At 36.8% G+C, this 23,135-nt stretch overlaps 1 protein-coding gene and 2 long non-coding RNA genes across 4 annotated transcripts in view; 1 reads left to right on the top strand and 2 right to left on the bottom strand.

Annotated features, from left to right (window-relative positions):
• LOC134529455 (glutaminase liver isoform, mitochondrial) overlaps positions 1-23,135 on the top strand; it is a 207,080-nt gene that overhangs the window by 122,147 nt on the left and 61,798 nt on the right. For both annotated transcript variants that reach the window (XM_063363571.1, XM_063363572.1), the window contains 3 exons: positions 545-660; positions 2,017-2,138; positions 22,177-22,335. In XM_063363571.1, coding sequence (XP_063219641.1) covers positions 545-660; positions 2,017-2,138; positions 22,177-22,335 — 397 coding nt within the window. The remainder of the gene's footprint in view (positions 1-544; positions 661-2,016; positions 2,139-22,176; positions 22,336-23,135) is intronic.
• Positions 6,580-7,468, bottom strand: LOC134528799 (uncharacterized). The gene is made up of 2 exons (XR_010074425.1): positions 7,183-7,468; positions 6,580-7,065 (listed from the first exon to the last, which is right to left on the bottom strand). It is a non-coding gene; the product is annotated as an uncharacterized LOC134528799 (long non-coding RNA).
• LOC134528798 (uncharacterized) lies at positions 12,011-15,613 on the bottom strand. Its single transcript, XR_010074424.1, has 2 exons — positions 15,328-15,613; positions 12,011-15,209 (listed from the first exon to the last, which is right to left on the bottom strand). It is a non-coding gene; the product is annotated as an uncharacterized LOC134528798 (long non-coding RNA).

Below are 23,135 nucleotides of genomic sequence, written 5' to 3'. Positions count from 1 at the left end.
AAGCTAAATTACACGGTTCAAATTTGTAAAAATTGTCCGAAAAAAATAATACTTATTTTGGTATTCATTTAATGTTTCAAAATCTTTACTTTTATTTATAGTACAGGTAAAGCGATGACTTGCAATAAACAAATTCACAAAAGTACGAATGGAAAAAAACGATTTTCATACAACTATTAAAATAGACGACACCTATAAAGGTTGTTAAGTTATAGTTGTGCCAGAAATGTATCAAAGCTACCTTTATAGGAGAACTGTGACTACATGGCTCACGATTTGACACTCTGGGTCAAGACTAAATGGATTGTTTTTAGACCAACACTGGGTACAGACGGAATAGAAAGTGTGTGGAGATAAAATAGTTAAGTTGCGCAGTCTTCACGGTACACAATAAATCAATGCGTGCAAGACTTTCCGCAAGAACGTAGCGTACATTTAAATTTATTTATTTATTTTTCTGTGGGAAGATTTTTAATACAAAGCATTTTTAAGTTTCAATTCAAGATTTATTTATACTGCTACTGTATTTATTATTTTGTTCCAGCAAACCGCTGACGTACGGCATTGCTCTGGAAATGCTGGGTTCTGACCTGGTACACCAGTATGTCGGCCAAGAACCGAGCGGCCGTAACTTCAACGAGCTGGTTCTCGATTATAACAGTAAGTTTTTATATTTAATAAAAGTATTTTTAATGGTTCCAGTATAATACTTGTGCAGTTGTGAACTATCAAGAAACTTTTTTTAAAGCTAAGTTAATTTATTTTATAGTCAATGCGTTTGAATTAGTGTAGGTATTGATAATCTTAAAGATGTACATAATAGATCTACCAAATATTTTTATAGTCCAAAACATATGACTTTACTTATTTTCTCATTCTAATTGTAGCCTTGGATTTAACATAGACTTCTGGAGAAGTAATTTCATTCGCTTATGTAGGGCTAAAAATATTTGATGTTAATTATTGCCATGAGAAAAAAATACGAAAACGTAACCAAAACCTCTTAAATCATAAAATATTTGTTTGATCCAAGTTATTTTACAGGAAACTACTCGGTACCACAATAATTATTACACAGGACACTATATTTTTAAGGTCCTAATTTAATCAATATATTATTTACTATTCATTTCAAAGCTTTTCTCTAGTATTCGGTTCTCTTGATACACACGTCTTCGAAAGGTACTGACAGCACTGCTGAATGCTCGCCTTAATTAAACCACTATTTTCATTGCATTCAACTTTACAGGGTTTAATTTTCGTATCACTCAGCACAAAAACATACAACTTACACTTTTCACACAATCGTTAAGAAGGTTTTAGTGAGAATGATAATCTTCAGTTTAATGGAAATTTTGTGCGACATGCATTTCTATTCTTCTAAAAAAAGAACGTCAGTTGGAGATGCATTGTGGGACAGCACTTTATAATGAAGTTGCTACATAAATTGCAAAAAAAAAAAAAAAAACAATTAATGAAATCAGTCGCCACCCTCTGCCCGCCACATAAACAGGACTAACACGCAATGTTACTAAAAACACGCCTCGAAAATATTTTACTCGCATTGTAACGTTCACTACCATTAAAATACGTCCCACCGAGATAGGCGGTGCAACGGCAAAACTTTTGACTGGCAATCGCGATCACGTGGGTTAGAATACCTGCCCGTCGGTCCTGACTTATTTCCTCCATGGTTTTCCGAACTCGCTCTAAGAAAATACTGAGTCGTTCCGTTAGGCCTTGGCCAGTTTATGTGTTGCATATGCCCATTTCTAATGTCCTCTTCAACGAGATGTAAAATATAAAATTATATATACTATGAACGGAAAACATCGCAGATCAAATGTTCACTGCATATAATCACTTATTAGGACCTTCTTACAACCCCCAAAATAGCCTTCACTTACTTCGAGGAAATCATGTGTAATACATTTATAATGTACAGTGACCAGATAGTCAACAACATAATGATTAGACTGTTTACATGAAACAAGTAATGGTTTGGTTTTTTTACAGAAAAACCACATAATCCTATGATTAATGCTGGTGCGATTTTGGTTTGCTCGTTACTAAAAACATTAGTAAAGCCTGAGATGACATTGGCAGAAAAATTTGACTTCACTATGAATTACTTCAAGGTGAGTGTAGTTGTCTCTTGTAAGAAGAATATATTTTCTGCTTTAAGCTATATTGGCCTTGGCTTCACATATTATTGAGCTGTTTTTTATTAAAATAATACTCTCCTCTCTTCAGAAATATTAGATTTCTTGTAGAATTATTTTTGGTTGTTAGTGTTGGAATTATATCAAATCTATTCCATAAAAAAGTTAATATATATTTTTTATTTGAAAAACCATTTTTAAACTGTAAATATCCATTTAATATTATTGAAAGTCGTATTTCGATGCCCTAATTAAAAAATATAAATTGTCAAAAATTAAATTCTGAAAATATTTTGACTCGAAATGTAGCAGGAGAAAACTTATTTTCTGATAGGAATTGTGCTTGGTTGCAATTTTTTTTTAATATTTATAAGATATTTCACTGGGTTAATTCATTAAATTTTTGGAAAATCTGTTGAAATTATTTATTTTAATTAAATTTACAAAATGTGATATGAAATTCCGGTGCCACTATTTTTGCATGATCAAATGACAAGGAAAAAAATATTTCGGTAAGATTTTTTGTACCTACTTATTGCAAAAAGTCTTCAAAAATAAATAGATTATTGATTTTGAAATAAACAATCAATAATCACTACGAAATATTTATGTTTTAGTAACAAAACAATCATTCTGTTTCAAAAATTAAATAAGGGTCTTTAATCTCTCAATCAGTAATGTTACAACTTTTTTCATCAAGGGGATTGAAAATAGATCGTTGAAGGAATAAATGGGACTAAAATTATTGATTCATAAGCTCAAGCCCTGTTATTTGTATTTGCGAAGAAGTTTTCAAACTTTTATTACATTGGAATATAACAATGGAGTTAAATTGATTTCAGTATTTTTATCCAAGGAACATATCTAGAATTTCTTCACATTGTCTGTCCAAAATAAAATCATTATTGCCATGTGTTGATTACTTTTTCCTTTTTATTTCTGTAACTTTTGTATTTTATCACCAAAAGTAATACAAAAAGAACTTTTAGTGCATTCATGAAAGAAAAACTAAAGCGTTGCATCCTGATACATTTACAGAAAATACTTTATGTTCATTACTTCTCTAGTCAAGTTCTGCTTCTAATGCACTAACATTATGTTGATACAACAAAAACCTGAGAAAAATTAGATTCCATAATTTATAATTCTATACTAGGTAGTGCATTCAACGAGGAATATTCGTCAAACTAGCAGATGTAATTGAACTTGTTTAACTAGTGATAAATAATTTAGTTTCACATATGTCATTGAAGAATCATCTGAAAACACCAAATATAATCACACAAGAAAGTTTTTTGTATGGAGGCGGATTTATTCTACACAACTATCAAATAATTTATGTCTTATTTAAAACAACCAAAGAAAACTAAAAGAGAAAACTAAATATTTGAAACAAAATGAAATCTGAAAAAAATTACTTAAATAATAGTCGAAAAACTTCTAAAATCATAAGATTAAGCAATGAAATTATAAAATTAAACAGATTATCAAAATTATTTCTGAAAAAAATTGTGTAGATTCTACTTCTCTTATAACCGCTTCAGACTAGTAGAGCAAATGAGTTAAAAATAAAAGTGAGATATGCCTCCAAGTTTTAACCAATGTGGCCATTGGCCACGCCACTATAATATTTTTTATCTTTATTCTAAATATATTAAAATTTATTATTTTATTAATGGAAACTTGTATTTTCATTAATAATTTTGGCAGTCCAGCTTTATTATTTTTAAAATACATATTAAGATTATTATTGCGGCAGCGGTTTTTTTTCAGGTTTATTTAAATTTTAATATGAATTAAGCTTAAAGATTTAATGCATTAAAATGAAAGTAAAACAATGCATAAAGGTGATATCGGCTTGACTGGATTTTGAACCCGAAGCTTCTCAGCCACCGGGAGGTTTTTTTAACTGTTTCTGAAATTGCACGCGAGAGTGCGGGGAGTACAGGTGACTGTCGAAGTGAAGGTGCCGTACGCTGCGCGCGCCGAAGTAGTGTGTTGTGTCAACCTCCGGCGAAGGACGGTCTTTGGACGAGGCAAAGCGCTTGGCTCTCGTGAAGCCGAGCTGCTGCCGTCGCGAGTGACCCGATATGGCATCGAGGGCATGGCTGCTACGATGTACGGAATTCAACAAGACCTTCTGCATCGCTTCCTAAAGAAAGTAAAGCAGCGCGGACGTAATATTTTGGTGATGGCATGAAGCAGTTCCCCTTTTGTACGCTCCGAGGTGGCAGTAAAAACTTCGTTGAAAATTTAGAAATTTTAAAGTAAATAACACCAGCAATATTGCCAGTTACTAGTCGTCGAACCATCAATTTTTTATTTTTTTTACTACAGTACGTAAAATGGGTTAAGGCAATATGATGCAATATAGTGAGTTTGCAACGTATTTAACTTGGCAGTTAAACGTTTGAGCTTAGAATATGTTGTAGTTGACAATATCAAGTATTACTTGTCAACAAATAATGAAAGTGAATATTTGCGCATAGTTTTGGAAACCCCTAGTATGGCATTTGAACTTAGTACATTTTTGCGAGCAACTGTAACCGTCATCGTTAGCTTGCGAATCTACGTGGTGTTTCACAATTTTTAATATTTTCAAGATACGTTTTAATAAGGTCTTTTAAGATCATGTAGTGTTTTATTTACTTTTAAAGTTTATTAAAATACGTGGGAACCCCGTTAGGGTCTTTGATCTGTTCAATTAACTTTATGCTGGCTGCCTTTTTTTTTTTATAGATTTAAAGTATTATGTTTTTAATGTACATTATAAGAGATATTATATATCGTAAACTGGATTAAGACTATATCGAACGCATAAATATATAATCAGATAACAGATGTGCAATGTGTTAACGTATTTTATAATAGATTTTGTTAATGCACATTGCTTGAGTAAATTATTTAAAAAATAATTTAATCTAAGTTTAGTATTAATTTGAGAATTTAACTCCCAATTTCATTACCAAATAAATAGGTTTGTCTCTGCTAATAATATTTTGTGTTTACCGTTGTTCATGAATGTTAGAGTATTTTGAAATATTAAATTTGAGTAAAGTATGCGGAAATTTATTTCATGGAACTCTGGCCAGAGAGCGAAGGAGTTTCTCACCCTTGCTGGTTCAGAGTGACACTGGCAGGGGTCTTACACAAATCAAAAATATGTTAGTATCATGTTTATAAATTCCCCTAACACAAATTAATTGTGTCATTTATTTTAAAAAAAATTGTTGTCTGTAAAGTCGGTTTACGGACGATAGTTTAACGTGACAACGTCATAACAAAACATTGATGAAATTATTGCATACTTTATGAATAAAATTGAATAATTTTTATTTTAATAATAAAATAATAAATACTTGAAATTATACTAGTAATCAGATTTTTAAAATGCGAGAATAATTTACCTTTATTGCCGAAATTGTTGTTGTAATAAGCAATGAAAACCACATTATGTTTTCACTTCACTTTATAAACAGTCGAGTGGAAGAGAGATAAATGTGGCGCAAGCGTACAATGAGCGTAACGGGACACAGCGTAACGGAACAATGTGCGTAACGGGACACAGCGTAACGGAACAATGTGCGTAACGGTACACTTTTTCGTGCGTGCAACCGGCGTTCATCGATTTATTAGACGTTGTCACGTCAAAAAAAAAAAGGTAAAATGGGATTCTTATGTTACCACTACACTATTCATAAATAACAAATGCACCTACTCTGTATAAGATATATATTTTTTTTAATTCATACAAAAATATAAGTTGATTAACTAGATCGGGTATGTTAAATTTATTATGAAGGTCCCATAAACAAACTATGTCCAAGGGCATTATTTTTTACCTTATAGTCATTATCGCACCGATTATACCCTCTACGTTAAAACAGTGTTTTCCCACCTTCCGCCGGCAACATGCCCCGAATAAAATCAACAAGTGCCAGCTGGGAGACAATTTAAATTTAGTTTGTTTTTGTCTTTATAAATGTATTTTATATTATTTTGACGTGACAACGTCTAATAAATCGATGAACGCCGGCTGCACGCACGAAAAAGTGTACCGTTATGCACATTGTTCCGTTACGCTGTTTCCCGTTACGCACATTGTTCCGTTACGCTGTGTCCCGTTACGCTCATTGTACGCTTGCGCCGCATTTATCTCTCTTCCACTCGACTGTTTATAAAGTGAAGTGAAAACTTAATGTGGTTTTCATTTGTAATACCCCAAGTGTCTTAAAGAATAATTAAATAATAAGGTTAAAAGATTTGGAAACTTTGATTACTGGGGCCCTCAATTAATAACTATAAAAGTCAACAACAGAGGCGACACTAGGAGTAAACAAAGAAAATTTAGGAACTCCCTACAAATACTTGGGAGTAAAAGGATCGTTATTATATATTAAATAAATAAAAACAACTGTTACGTCTATAGACTTCCTTATTTTATTAATCATTGTTCTTTCTTTTTTATAGATTAAATTTTCCTTAGTAAAGTCTGTTTTTCATTGATAAGTGACCTTATTTACATAACTCACAATTACACTTATTATATGATATTCCTTAACGTTATTTACGATAGGGCCGGCCCTGAATGTATAACAAAAATTAAAATATTTAAAAACAAGAATGAAATTAACATTGGTAACTTTAAAGGTTGTACATATAGTCCTTCCAAAACATAATATAAATTTCTTCTCCTCGAACTGCTTTTTTACTGTCCGCTGTCTTAACTGGGTTACACTATTTTTGAGTTCGTGAATAAAAAGATAGAATTATGCGGGTATCACCCGGGGCTGTAGGTAGACGGTGATGGAGGTAGTAGGCCTAAAGATGTTGAATTCTGCTCAGGAACCGACTCCAGAGGTTCTGGCAGAGGATTTTGGTTGCCCCAAACTTGGAACCCTGTCTGAAACAGATGTCCAAATTCCAAAGAATTAGACCTGTTTCCAGACAGTATACTTAAATGGCGCAAAAGGCCAATAGAGGGAAATTAAAAGGGGGGGGGGATGACGTCAAGACTTACCAAAACAGGGTGTTGGTCCTGGGGCTCAGGATAGGGCGTCTCGTCTCCGCAAACTCGAACCACGATTCGCGGTAGCCACGGAAGTCATCACGATTAATTTTAAAAAAATATAAAAAAATACTAAATTTCTCTAGGTACTTTCAAATAAACTACTGACTGGTTAATAATTTTAGCTAGGGACTCCATCCCTATAGTCTGAGAAGACTACATAATATACGGTGTCGATGATTCGCCGAAGATCGCAGATACAAACGGTACCAGTCAGTCAGGAGGCGCGCACCGAAGTAATTTCAGCGCGGGATATCACCAGAATATCATAAGCGCGGGGTCTCTAGAGAATGGGAGGGGGGTTAGGCTCTGAGCCGAAAATTACCGAGTCCACCCGAAGGTGTCCGGCATAAAAAAATTAGATCTTACTGGAGTGACTGCGCGACTGAGGCGCTATCTTTGGGTGGCGAGAAGAAGTACTAATAAATCGACTAGTGACCGACGAGAGTGTCAAGCTAGGGGGTAATGGAGTAACCAGCGGTGCCACCTAGCGGCCTGAGACATAAGGAGGGGAGAGAGGTTGTCGTTACCTCCGCGCGAGCGCGGTAGTGTCGGCGCTGCCGACGCCTCACAAGTGGCATTAGTTACCACAGCCGTCGCTAGGTGTCGCTAAAGTCCAGAATCGTAACTGCGGCTGTCAAGCCTGAGATGGCCTTGACTTCGGTTAACGTACCCGTGCGGTCGTCGCCCCTAGCCACACTTCTGAGAAGAAAGTGGTGGGTGAGCAGGAGGAGGGCTTCAAAAAATGCATGGCCTGTGGGACACAAGGCCCACGGGATCCTCCTGTCGTGTCTTGCTGCTAGTGAACCCTAAACCGATTCGTGACAGAGTTAGCAGGGCTCAGCACTGCTTCACAAGCTGTTGTAGGCAAAAGTAGACCCGCGAAGAAATAAAGTTACCGGCTCCGACGTGCCTGGAGGCGGGAGAAATATTAGCCAGAATGCTAGCCTAGCATGAGGCTGGGAAAGAAAATCAGCTCGCCTCTGAGAACAGAGGCTGAGGGCCTGGCCGTAAAGAAAATAAGATGAGAGAAAAAGAAAAAAATATATATATATTTCACTAATATTTAATATTACAAAATTTTAAATAAAACGTGCCTAAAGCCCTAATACACGGCACATACTCCCCCGCGTTAAAGCGGAGCTTAGGGAAAAGCAAAAACAAAAAACAAAAACTTCAGTAGGACGAGTTACCAGGTTCGCCTGTATCCTACTACTTACATGCTAACACACAAAAAAAAGATTAAACACTCTTATGAACTAATGTGCACATTCTTAATGACTAACATGATTAAATTCATTAACTTAATTAAAATTATTTTAAGTGGCCATTTAAACTAACACCTTATATTAAGTTTTCTTACAAACTAGTACCATGGAATTTTATTGTTACTTAATGTTACTACCTAGGTTTTTTATTTTTCAGTTAAACTCCTTATTGAGTCTTAAATATATATATATACATGTGGCATGCCAAGGCCTAGAGAAAGTAATCGCTCCTAATTTAAATTCGGATGCGCTTTCTTAAGGTGGGAGATGTGCGCTCGTGTCACATACTCTCCGGAACTGGGGTCGGCTAGACTCACAGTCACTGGGGTTAGAAATCGTTGGATCTGTAATGGTCCAGTCCAGCGATACGATAACTTGGCCGATCGCTTATCGATGGCCTTACTCTGCGGGTGTGCTTTGTACATTACCGTGTCACCTACCCTGTAGGGGTTAGGGGAGCGGTACTTATTGTACCTTCTCTGATTTGTTTGGTGAGCCAAATTTAAATTCCTACGCGCCTTTCTCCAAATCTCCGTGATGTCCTTGGGATCATCCGGCAGTAGGTCTTCGAGAGACCAAAGATTGGAAAGGGGTGTGTTGGGCTTATAAGTAAACATAATCTCAAATGGGGTGGATTTGTGTCCTTCATGTCGAGCATAATTAATTGCCATCTGTAACCACACCAAATTACTGTCCCATTTTTCCTGCGCATTCGCGTGGAACGCTATGAGCGCCGAACGAAGATTTCTATTAAATCTCTCCGCGTGCGAGGGTTTAGGGTAGTATGGCGATGTCGTCACATGCTGTATACCATGCGAGAAACACATGTTCTTGAAAGTTCTGGATGTAAACTGTGTTCCGTTGTCGGATACAATTATGTTCGGTAATCCTGAAGTTTTAAAAATGTGATTTTGTAATGCACGCACAGTGGTGTCAGCTGTAGCCTTACGGAGTGGGATAAGCCAAACAAACTTCGAAAAGGCATCTATGCCCACAAGAAGCATAGAGTGTCCGGATTTGGATCGAGGAAATGGCCCTACAAAATCAATAAAAAGTTTTTGCATAGGTCTTTCGGCTACTTCTGAGGCAAGAAAACCGTACTGTGTATTTTGTGCAGGTTTACTTAGTACACATAGCTTACATAACTTAACTCGCTGTGTAATGTCCCGGTGCATTCCTTCCCAAATAAAATGGCGTCGGATACCTTGAATGGTTTTATAAATACCTAAATGAGCACCGAGAGGTGAACTATGGTAATATGTGAAAATCATATCACGCAGATTTTGTGGAAGAACAATTTTAAGGTGCCTTGACTGTTGTGTACGTTTTTGTAGAAGACCTTTAGCTAACTTATAAAATTTCGGAGCTGTACCAGTTTTAACTTGTTCAATTATTTTTGCCAAATATGGGTCGGCTTGTTGATGTGTTTGTATGTCCTGAAAAGCTAAGGGGAAATCGGTTAGGAGTGCCTGACACGAAATCTGAGGTTCCTCCTGAGATATTGTTTCGGAGGGGTTCTCGAACATTCGAGAAAGTGTGTCAGCCACAATGTTTTGAGTACCGCGAATATGTTGAATATTAAATTTGAGAGAAGAAATTTTGGTGATCCACCTTCCAAGTTTTCCTAATTGTTTAGGGTGAGCTAACAGCCAAGCGAGTGCCTGATTATCAGTTTCCAATAGAAATTCCCTATGTTCCAGAAATTGTCGGAATTTATCAATACCAAAAACTATTGCTAAACATTCCAATTCATACACCGAAGATGCTTTCCTTTCCTGAAAAGTTAATGTACGTGAGGCAAAGGCAATGGGTTGCCTGGCACCATCTATTTCCTGAGACAATACCGCCCCTATAGCAACACTTGAGGCGTCTGTTTGTAAAATAAAGGGTTTACTAAAATCTGCCATGCGCAGAACAGGTGGATTCGCTATAGCTTCTTTCAAGAAATTAAATGCCTTGTCTTGTTCAGGACCCCAAATATATTGTGTATTTTTCTTACGTAATGCATTCAAAGGTGCCGCATGCTCGGCGAAATTTGGTATGTATTTGGCATAAAAATTAGCCATGCCAATAAAACGAGCTATGCCCTTTGTGTCTTTAGGTGGTTTGAATTCCCTGATCGCCTGTGTTCGTTCTGGATCAATTGTAACACCTTTGTGTGATACCAAATGTCCAAGGAAAGAAATTTCGGAAGCAGCAAATTTTACCTTTTTTGTATTTACAGTGAGGCCTGCCTTGCGCAGTCTTTCAAGGACAAGAGTCAGATGCTGGATGTGTTCCTCAAAACTTTCTGAATTAATTACAAGATCATCTAAATAATTGTAAACAAATTTAAATTTAAAATCTCCCACTACTTGTTAAAGAAGTCGTGTGAGTACTTGAGCACCTGTGGCCAAGCCAAAAGGTACCACATTATACTGGTAAAGATTCCAAGGTACGCAAAATGCGGTAATAGGTTTTGAGTCTTGCGTGAGTGGGATCTGATGGTACGCCGAATTGAGATCGAACACACTGAAATACCTGGCCTTACTAAACCAATGAAAGGCCGAGTTCAAATCTGGGAGGGGTGTTTGCGGTATTTTAATCTGTTTGTTCAGTTTTCGATAATCAGTGACGAAACGTTGTTCCGTGCCCTTGGGCACTAGAAATGCAGGTGAACTGAAAGGAGAGTTAGAAGGTTCTATTACCTTATTATCTAACATTTTCTGTACGTGTTTTCTCATAATTTCCATTTTAGGACCTAAAAGTTGATAAGGGTGACTTTTGACTGGCGTGGTATCAGTCAATTCAATTTGATATTCAATTAGGTTAGTTCGACCTAATTTCTTAGTTAGCACATCTGAAAATTCATTACACAAATCTTGAATAGCAACTTGTTTACTGGGCTCGAGATGATCCAGGGACAAAGAATTTCTCTCGTCAGTGTTGGTAGAAACACTAGTAATTTGTCCTGACCTTTTATTTTCAGGTTCCACGAATGATATGACAAAATTTTTATTAAATTTAAATACAAAACTTCCTGCTTGTAGATCAATTAAAATACCTGTTTTAGCGATGAAGTCGGAGCCTAGAATAAGCTGCGTGGCTAAGTTTTCTGCCACAAGAAAAGGGAAATTCCAAGTGAATAATTCTATCCTGATTTTCACTATAGCCACTTTGGATATACTAATTGGTTCGTCCGCTGCAGTAAAACAGCGCACATCCGTGACTTCTGTTTTCAGAACCTGCTTGTTCTTCTGTAATTCCCTAAACAAATCGCCTGAAATAAAACTACGAGTAGCTCCTGTATCTATCAGACCAATAATTTGATTTTTGCCAAACATTGCTTTAGTGTATGGTAATACAGTTCGGACGTGACCGAAAATGTTGTGACACTTACGTTTTCCTTTGTTAGTCAGGCTAACACATGTTTTGCAAATTCTTGTGAATTTCTCAGAATTTTCTTTATGATTAATTTGCTGTGTTATAATCTTCTGTTTGTGTTTTCTGTCTTTTTCTGTGTATTTCTTTCGTTTATTTTTCTTGTGTTTTTGTTTTCCGGTGTTATGCCTTTTTTGATTTTCATCTTGTTTTTGTGATTCGTTAGTATGCACATTATGAACAGAAAAATTCCTCTCGGATGAAGTTTTAGGTGGACCAGGTAGAAATTTGCCTGGCCACCGCCTTACGCGTTTTTTGCCTTGTTGAAATTTGGTTTGAAATTTTTGTGGTTACATTGCTCAATGTAATGTCCTGTTTGCTTGCAATAATTACAGAAAGGTGTTTGTTGTTGTATGTTCTTGTTTGAACCATACTTATTATTTCTGTAGTAGTTTGTTTTCTGTTGTGGGTGGCTATTCTGTTGTTTCGTGTATGGAAAACTATTTGCAGTTTCTGCCTGAGAATCATGCTTATCCACGGACTTCGCTGACCTGTTTCTCTGAGTGTCTGCATTTTCGTAACTCATGGCCTGTATACAGAGTTGATCTAGTTCTACAAAACTCCGTGGCCTAGCCTGGAAAACAGCGCGTGAGCGCTCTGCCTGATTTAGTCCGTCTACTATGCAACTAACTATTTCGCTCTCTGATACGCCCAATCTGAGAACCGCCGCGGCTTCTCTGATTGATGCTACATAGTGCGGCAATGCTTCATTACTTCGCTGTAGCCTGTTGTACCATTCCAAACGGTAATTTGTCAAAAGTCTGGCAGGTATAAAAAAATTCAAAATTTCTTCGTGGTATTTGTCAAAAGAGTAACTATTTTCTATTGCTTGACTCGTTCTTTCACTCAGTGGTGGTTGGGTGTAGGGAAAAACTATCTCCAACAACTGTTTGTCAGGAATGCCCCCTTTCTGTCTGATTTTAAGTAAGTGCCTTATGAATTCGATTAATTTATCTGGGTCAAGACCACTTGTTTCTGGAAAACCAACAAGTAATCTCTCGACTGGATGGGCAATTTTCCCATAACAGCTATACTCAGCCGCCCTTGGCGTAACTGGTAATGCTGTTTCTGGTTGATTCTGCGTTGATGGCGGAGGTGGGGGTGAAGGATGTGCAATTTGCGCGGTGGGGATGGTAGGGATCGGAGTTCCTTGCCCGGATGTCAATAAAGAATGAAACTGGGAATATGGATTAAAATATGACTGGTTTGTGGCGAATGGGAAAAACAAATTTTGTTGTGTTAAAGGATGTGGATTTGCAGGCAAGTTACCGGAAAATGTGACACTGGTGATGGGAGCTGTAGAAGCATGTATGCCTGAGGGAATTTGAATGGTGGCTGCTGGGATGGGAGGGGTTGAAACCGTGATGAGTGATTGAGATGTTGATGTTGATGAAATGGGTGGAACCTGCCTTGTTTGACACAAAGATACTTGTGTGTCGGGTTGCCTTATTTCCTGAGGAAATTCCGGATTTTCACTCTCTACATTTCCTATTGTTTCCATTCCTAGGTTTTCTGCCTGGGCATTGTTGGCCCGGAGGTCCTGTTGAGTTTCTAATTGAGCTGCCCTAGCTTTCAATTTAATTTGGAAGGCGTTTGTTTGTTGCAGACAACGATTTAGCTCTGTTCGATAAACACCATTGAGCACATCTGCGGAAAGTACCACAAGATTTTCCAGTCGTCTGGTGACATGCTCTAATCGCATAATGTGTCGCTTTACATTGGGCAAATTCTCTTCCACATCTGAATAACTTACGAAAGCAGCTATGTCGTAAAATTTGGAGCAAGCTATGTTGAATTCCTCGAGTATTTCTAAATTTAGATTATGTACTGAGGTAGGTAACTTATCACGTACTGCGGCTCGAAGCCTTTTTCGCAGCTCTTGCGCATTTCCAGTAGTTGGTAAATTACGCAACTGCAACTCGTAACTTAATTCATCTACTAGTAATAGCTCCGGAGTAATCATCCTTTCCGGATTCATAGTATTACACAAAACAAAACACTACCCTCTTAAAATTATCTCTTACTTTAAACTTATAAATACACTTAAATATAGCTTATAATTAAAACAATTGCCTTATTGCGTGGGAAGAATGTGCCTTCATAATTTATTATTATTATTACTACGCGCGTCGGGAAATGAACAGTGTACTCGGGTGTAACAAGCTGTCAGGTTAGCTTGCACAACAGGGTACCTACAATGAACGTCACGTCAGCCGGCAGGTCTGACCTTGGCGCGTAGCACCTTTAACAAGGGGAGTTGGGGGGGGAGTATCTTGCCCAGCGGACACGTCTCTGTTGATAAGCCACGCGCGCGGGCTGAGTCGCGTGGGTGGGCAGCCAGCTGCCTCTCGGCTCGCGCTCAGATGTAAGCACCCAGACCAAAGTGCAGCAAAACTTATGATAATTTTAAAATTCAAGGGTCAATTTAGCTACTATGTGTATCAGCGGACAGTTCACAAATTACTTACTACAAAAATATTCTAAGTGACAAAAAAAATATAAATTTTTTTTTTATTCAATTCTTTTTTTTAATTTTAATTTTAGGTATGACCTTTCAACTTAGGTATGCCTATAGACGTAACCATGCTCTGCTACCATTTTGTAATACCCCAAGTGTCTTAAAGAATAATTAAATAATAAGGTTAAAAGATTTGGAAACTTTGATTACTGGGGCCCTCAATTAATAACTATAAAAGTCAACAACAGAGGCGACACTAGGAGTAAACAAAGAAAATTTAGGAACTCCCTACAAATACTTGGGAGTAAAAGGATCGTTATTATATATTAAATAAATAAAAACAACTGTTACGTCTATAGACTTCCTTATTTTATTAATCATTGTTCTTTCTTTTTTATAGATTAAATTTTCCTTAGTAAAGTCTGTTTTTCATTGATAAGTGACCTTATTTACATAACTCACAATTACACTTATTATATGATATTCCTTAACGTTATTTACGATAGGGCCGGCCCTGAATGTATAACAAAAATTAAAATATTTAAAAACAAGAATGAAATTAACATTGGTAACTTTAAAGGTTGTACATATAGTCCTTCCAAAACATAATATAAATTTCTTCTCCTCGAACTGCTTTTTTACTGTCCGCTGTCTTAACTGGGTTACACTATTTTTGAGTTCGTGAATAAAAAGATAGAATTATGCGGGTATCACCCGGGGCTGTAGGTAGACGGTGATGGAGGTAGTAGGCCTAAAGATGTTGAATTCTGCTCAGGAACCGACTCCAGAGGTTCTGGCAGAGGATTTTGGTTGCCCCAAACTTGGAACCCTGTCTGAAACAGATGTCCAAATTCCAAAGAATTAGACCTGTTTCCAGACAGTATACTTAAATGGCGCAAAAGGCCAATAGAGGGAAATTAAAAGGGGGGGGGGGATGACGTCAAGACTTACCAAAACAGGGTGTTGGTCCTGGCGCTCAGGATAGGGCGTCTCGTCTCCGCAAACTCGAACCACGATTCGCGGTAGCCACGGAAGTCATCACGATTAATTTTAAAAAAATATAAAAAAATACTAAATTTCTCTAGGTACTTTCAAATAAACTACTGACTGGTTAATAATTTTAGCTAGGGACTCCATCCCTATAGTCTGAGAAGACTACATAATATACGGTGTCGATGATTCGCCGAAGATCGCAGATACAAACGGTACCAGTCAGTCAGGAGGCGCGCACCGAAGTAAGTTCAGCGCGGGATATCACCAGAATATCATAAGCGCGGGGTCTCTAGAGAATGGGAGGGGGGTTAGGCTCTGAGCCGAAAATTACCGAGTCCACCCGAAGGTGTCCGGCATAAAAAAATTAGATCTTACTGGAGTGACTGCGCGACTGAGGCGCTATCTTTGGGTGGCGAGAAGAAGTACTAATAAATCGACTAGTGACCGACGAGAGTGTCAAGCTAGGGGGTAATGGAGTAACCAGCGGTGCCACCTAGCGGCCTGAGACATAAGGAGGGGAGAGAGGTTGTCGTTACCTCCGCGCGAGCGCGGTAGTGTCGGCGCTGCCGACGCCTCACAAGTGGCATTAGTTACCACAGCCGTCGCTAGGTGTCGCTAAAGTCCAGAATCGTAACTGCGGCTGTCAAGCCTGAGATGGCCTTAACTTTGGTTAACGTACCCGTGCGGTCGTCGCCCCTAGCCACACTTCTGAGAAGAAAGTGGTGGGTGAGCAGGAGGAGGGCTTCAAAAAATGCATGGTCTGTGGGACACAAGGCCCACGGGATCCTCCTGTCGTGTCTTGCTGCTAGTGAACCCTAAACCGATTCGTGACAGAGTTAGCAGGGCTCAGCACTGCTTCACAAGCTGCTGTAGGCAAAAGTAGACCCGCGAAGAAATAAAGTTACCGGCCCCGATGTGCCTGGAGGTGGGAGAAATATTAGCCAGAATGCTAGCCTAGCATGAGGCTGGGAAAGAGAATCAGCTCGCCTCTGAGAACAGAGGCTGAGGGCCTGGCCGTAAAGAAAATAAGATGAGAGAAAAAGAAAAAAAATATATATTTCTAAAAATATTTAATATTACAAAATTTTAAATAAAACGTGCCTAAATCCCTAATACACGGCACACATTGCTTATTACAACAATTTCGGCAATAAAGGTTAATTATTCTTGCATTTTAAAAATCTGATTACTAGTATAATTTCAAGTATTTATTCTTTTTTTATTAAAATAAAAATTATTCAATTTTATTCATAAAGTATGCAATAATTTCATCAATGTTTTGTTATGACGTTGTCACGTTAAACTGTCGTCCGTAAACCGACTTTACAGACAACCAATTTTTTAAGGAAGATTTTAACCTTAATGAATAACTGGTATAATTCTGTGTAGGGCCCGGGCCAACTTAACTTAGTTATTGTTTAAGAAATAATGTTGTTTATTACTATTCAACCAGCAAACTAAAAGAAAAGAAAATAATTATTGATTTAATTTAATAAATCAAAAAGAATCCTAGCAACCCTAATCTTGACTTTTTATTTAAGCTCATAACCAACGATTCTCCAGTTCCTTATAAGCCATTCAGGGGCTGCATGAAATTTCTTGTACACTCTCTCTCTCTCTCGTTCTCCTCTGTTATTCTTTTTGACCAGTCCGTTTCCAGCAATTTCAATTCCATTTCAGAGTGTTTCCTAATGTTGTTAAAGAACTTAAATAACTTTTACAAGACACGAGGGAGGAGCGTAAAAGTGTTCCAGTAATGTAATTGAATTTGTGAGCTGCTCTGGACACATCTAATAGAGGCACATACGTATGTGTGCCAAGACGATACGAAGCACTTTCTCTGCAGAAAGTTTTCAAATCGACAATAAGAAAACTGCTTGTGATGGATGGCAGCAGATCAATAACAGCTCTTCAAACTAAAAGCAGTATATGCAGCCCATCCCATTATGGAAAGAAAGCTGTCATTGCAATTTGAATTAAGTGTTCAGAACCGTTCTGCACGACTGAATAAAACAGTGTTAAAGCAAACATTTTCTAAAGTTTATTGCAACCATTTTTGCACAAGCTTTATGGTAAGCTTAACTAACACATTTCCATACTTTGTTTGACCTTGTGAATGTAATGTTTTGTGCGTTAAAAAATTCATGAACTAAGGAGAAGTTCACAAGCTGGCAGAAGCTGTTTTTGTAATTTTTTATATTTTTTTTTTAATTTTTATTATTTTCATTATTATTTTTATTAATTTATTTTTATTTTTTAAATTTTTTCTGTAATTTTTTGATACGGAGGGAAACGTGCGTTAGTTTTCTCCGTGTGCTCTTGATTACTCCTGCCAATATTTTGATGGTATTCTGCGTGTGCTCATTATTCTTATCGAGGCTTCTGCAGATTTTCTGTGAGAGCTTCTGGTTAATTCTGAGAAATAGATCTCTGCACGAATTTTTTGACTTAATGAGACATGCAATTTTATTCAGAGTTACATTTAATTGTTGAATCACTGTTACTAAATCAGTAATAAAAAAAATTTTATTAGGTGGAATTCAAACAAGAAAAATCCATTACTCAGTCAAATAACATGCCTTGAGACAGCTGAGAATCACAATCATGCAAGACGAATTTCCTTCTCCTTGATGTCTAGGGAAGCCTTCCTTCTTTTTCGATCGTTAGTGAGCATCCCGCATCCAAAATGAAAAACCAATAATAATACTTACCTTGCCTTTGATAAGCAGAACTATTTGGCTACGAGTCTTTCAAAATTGAAAATAAACTCTCGTGATGTATGATTCAAATTTGTGTTTAAGTATATGTATCTAAATAAAAATCTCAATTTGCATGTATCATTAGTCACAGAAGTTAACATGGATCCTGGTGTGTTGTCTGCAGCTGAATCGGAAGGATGCCGCTGTAGATACTGCAGCAAGGATTTTGTCCTGAGATGGAATGCTAGACGTCACAAGAAGAATGATTGTGTTAAAAACCCACTACGCAAAATGATAAGCTGTAATCGGCGTATTAGGTTGTTAACACGAATTGACAGCTTAAAAAGATACCGTGGAACATGTAAAGCCAAGACCACTTACGGGATAGAGGACATCGATAAAGACTCTACACTAAGGAAGAGTGTGTTGCTTGATGTAAATAATTTTCCTTATCTTAAGCGCAAAGTTCTAGCTCTCCCGATCGCAACAAATAACTTACATTCAAGGATGCTGACGGTTTAAGGAAGACTGAAACTAATGGAAGTATCATCACCGTGAAAAGTGAAATTACATTAAGCCCATATCAAGTAGATCCTCCATACTTTGAAATAATGATAGACACATAAAATTAATATTTTAGACGATTAAGAAGCTTCTACGTCAACGATTTCGAGTTCTTATAGAAATTCAGGTGAATATGCTGACTTCTAAGGAAATGGCGATAGTGACTCTGAAGCTGGTGACGCGATCAAAAACTGTGCTGAAGCACCTAAAGCAGGCCAGCTCTAGGACTGCGATGAAGCCCTGAGACCAAAACAATGGGATAGTTGTAATAAAATAAATTATTCAGATAAAGCTTACGATGATCACTGGGACGATAGTGATATTGAAAATATTTATAATAAACATGCAAGAATGATGACAGCAGAAGAGATTAATTATGCTTCATGGGAAGCAGGTTAAGACTTCTACATGATTCGCTTTGTGCAGGAAACTATTCACACATCAAAGAAGTAGCCTTCATACTCAAAGAACTGAGGGAAGCTGGCTACATACTCTAATGACTTGTTTTACCTGCATTTGTATAAATAAAAATAAAACTTTATGTTTTAGATTTTAAAAGGCATTGTTATTATTTCACGAAGTATGATTTTTAACTAAGCCTGAGTTCTCGCTACTGCATGTTCAATGTCTGCATTACGTGTCCACTGCATTACATGTGTGTATATTGTGTGTGTGTTCATTGCATGTCATGTGTGTGTACTGTGTGTTCATTGTGTGTCTAGTGTGTTTACTGTGGGTCCATGTGTATACTGTGTGTGTTCATTGAGTGTTTACTGTGTGTTTATTGTGTGTGGACTGTGTGGTCATTTCATGTCCTGTGTTAGGTGTGTGTACAGTGTGTCCATTGCATGTACTGTGTGTCCAGTGTGTCCATTGTGTGTACTGGGTTTGCATACTGCGTGTCCAGTGTGTGTACTGTGTTTCCAGTGTGTGTACTGTGCGTCCCGTGTTTGTACTGTGTGTTCTTTTGTTGAATATTTGTACTGTGCATCCAGAGTGTGTACTGTTTGACCAGTGTATACTGTGTGTGTACTGTGCGTTCAGTGTGTGTACTGTGTGTCCAATATGTGTAATGTGTGCCCAGTGTGTGTTCTGTGTGTGTCCAGTGTGCAGTGTTGTTAAAAGTACTCGGAAAAAGTAATTGGGCTTAATTACAATTACTGTGGTGACAATGTAACTAATTACAAGTAAAAATTACTTTATATAGAAGTAATCAGTAAAATTACAATTACAATTACATTCTGCTACCATTTTAAAACTGACCTACGATTCAATTTTTTTACACTTTGTTACATTAATAAACATACTTACATATATGTTTTGTTAAAAAAATAATTTCATGTAATGATTAAATTTATTATCTTTAATTAAATGAATAATATTTGAGTACAAACTTGCTTGAATAACATCAAAAGACTTCATACAAGTAGCTACCTGTAATAAAAGTAACACTCTTTTTAAATTTTGGAATTGACCTTACGAAACAATTGCATTTTAAAGTTCTCATCAGATAGATTCTCTTTACCAACACTAAAAAGACGCTCAACGGGAGCACTTTACGGTAGCGATGTGTTAAATTTTAAAAATGCAGATTTTAGCATAGGGTAATGTTGGAGACACTGCAAGTCACTATGGATCTTCATTTTTGATCATAGGGATCGAACCAAGGACAGGAACTAATCGAATCAATCAGTATTTTAATTGCATATTTCTTTAATGTATTTTGGAATTTTTCCCGAATTTGTAGGAAAATAAATACTGATTTCCAAGATGGCAACCAAATTTCAAGATGGCGGATGCTACAGTAATAATTGGTTAATGCACTCTATCAGGTAAAAATTAAACTGACATGGTGGCAGTGCACTCTAGAAGGCGAAAACAAGATGGTGGCCACCAGTAGACAAAAATAATATGGCGGACTTGAGATCATACCAGCTGGCGATATATATATATATACCTTGACATTAGTGGTCGAAGGTTAGCCTGTCGACGGCTTCCGTGGAGGAAGGATCCGTCGCTGTTTTTTTTTATTTTTGCTCTCACTGGGTTTGCACAGAGTATGCCATGGCATAAATGCGGTTTTTAAAATAATTATTTATTAAAATTTGTTTAGTTTTTAATAAATTTTAATTCTTTTCCCAATAAAATCTGAAATAATTACAGATTTTCAAGATGGCGACCGTGACATAATCCAAAATGTCGAAGTGTTTTTGTTTACTTTTTTATAATTTTTCATAATTTTAAAATTTTTTCCTATATTCTAGCATAAAAATACGGATTTTCAATATGGCAGCTTTAACGAAAATTGTAACATTAGGGAGTGGGGCATTCGATTCCTAGATCGTGGAAAGTTCTAGAAAAATAATGGCGTAATTCAAAATGGCGGAAAGTTCTAGAAAACAAAATGGCAGATCCAAGATGGCCACCAGTGTCAAGGTCAGGGTCAACGGTCAAGGTAATTCAGTATGCATACCTTCACGTAACAATCCAAGATGGCAGACACCTCACGAGAATCTGCGCTTGGAGGAACAATGTCAACAATCATCGATCCACAGCTAGAGGCCAGGGCTCAGAGCTCTTTTTATACACTACTGACGTCACTTTTCAAAATGATGGAAGGTTCTGTAATCCGAGATTGCTGGCGTCACATTAGCAAGATTTTTATTAATTTTTTTTAATTGTAATTATTATTTTTTAAATTTTTTAAATAATAATTTACATGTTTTTTTTTTTTTTTCGGGGATCCAAACAAGCACTGAAATGGATTAAGTAACTAAACATTTGAAGTAAACGTTTTTTTTAATATATTGTTAGGGATTTTGTTCGGAATTTTTTGATCAAAAATGAAAGAATTTAAAGTTTATGGTCAAGGTCAAGTTCATGGCCTCAGCGGCTTAAAGCGGTTTTCTTTTAGGAGTCTTATGCCACTTTTAGGAATTTTTCGTTTTCTGAAGGCAAATATTGTTTTAGGCATTTTAAATTTTGAATTTTTGAATTTTCTTGTTATAAAACGGGAAATTTCTCTCAAATTTTTCCTCGAAATAGGGAAATTTCTAGGAAATGTGAGTCTTTTTTGAGGAAATTTTGACACCAAAATATCCGCCGTGACGTCAGTTTGGTCGGCTCCTAGCCAGAACCCAGTACCCGTACAGACATTTGTATAGTACTGAAACGTTTATTAGATTTATAAACTATGCTTCAATAGCCGCAGAATGGTATTATCGCTCTGTTATTAGGTACTTCTTTCAGACTCTAGACTGTAAGAGCGTTCAGGGTCTTCACATACTTTTTAAAGACAGATACCAGGAAATAATAGATAGAGCAATGTCTAAAGTATGGTCTTGTTTGTATTTTTAGACTAAAATCTATTAACTAATCTAAACAAGTTGAGTTTATTTTTTGAAAAGATTTCCCTTATTATTGCTAATCTCAATTATAATTCTTAGAGTATATATATTGTAACCTTACAAATGTACTTTCTTGACTTTATATACATTCTTCAGTAACCGGTAAGTATAAACTACAGATTTGTTTACGATTTCAGAGAATGGCTGGCAGTGAGTACCTGGGCTTCAATAATGCTGTATTTCTGTCGGAGAGGGAAGCAGCAGACAGAAACTATGCACTCGGGTTCTACATGAGAGAACACAAGTGTTACCCAGAGAAAACGAACCTACGAGAATGCATGGACTTTTATTTTCAGGTGAGGATAGAATTTATAATGTATTATGCATCATATAAATATTTTTTTTATTTTACAAAATAATGACAAAGCACCTTTTAATGTATTCAAGGTTTCGTTAACTAGATTGCAAGCATCTTATGACAACTAATTATGAAATTTTGCTTACATCTTGTCTATCCTATTTTGTTTATTAACTAAAAACATGGACATCCGCACCTCGCCGCCGGAGACTGAGCAGCAGGCGGCTTACAAGCTGGTTCCATAACACGGAAACAACGAATGGGGTTGAACCCACAGCTAAAAGCGAGTTTCGTTGGTCCCGGACACCGAGGCCGGTCATTTTCTTGTAAGTTCTGTGAGTAGGTAAATATAGTTCGTCCTGGGACACTGGCTGCTGGGTGGGGATCCGGGGATCCGGGGATCCGTAGCGGCCATCTTGTATTACATCGCTTACGACGGCCATCTTGGATTAGAACTTCCATCGGTCATCTTAGAGGACCTGTAAATTGACATTTGACCCCAGCGGCCATTTTATTTTCTAGAACATTCCACCAATTTGTTTTTTTTCTAGACCATTCAACCATTATCAATTATGGTGTCAAGTCCGCCATCTTGAAAATAAGTAATTATTAACTTTAAAAATTAAAAGAAATAAAATTTATAAAAAATTTGTACTAAAATTTTAATTTTAAAAAACGATAAAATTATCATTGAGCACCCCACTCATGCATTATACTTTATGTTACGATGACACCGTCAGTCTCTGTTGGAGACAGCCATTTTGTTTTCGTTTAGTAGGTGCCGCCATCTTAGATTAT

The sequence above is a fragment of the Bacillus rossius genome, chromosome 2, assembly GCF_032445375.1.
Source record: "Bacillus rossius redtenbacheri isolate Brsri chromosome 2, Brsri_v3, whole genome shotgun sequence".
Classification (NCBI taxonomy): domain Eukaryota; kingdom Metazoa; phylum Arthropoda; class Insecta; order Phasmatodea; family Bacillidae; genus Bacillus; species Bacillus rossius.
This window is presented reverse-complemented; position numbering and strand designations above follow the sequence as displayed.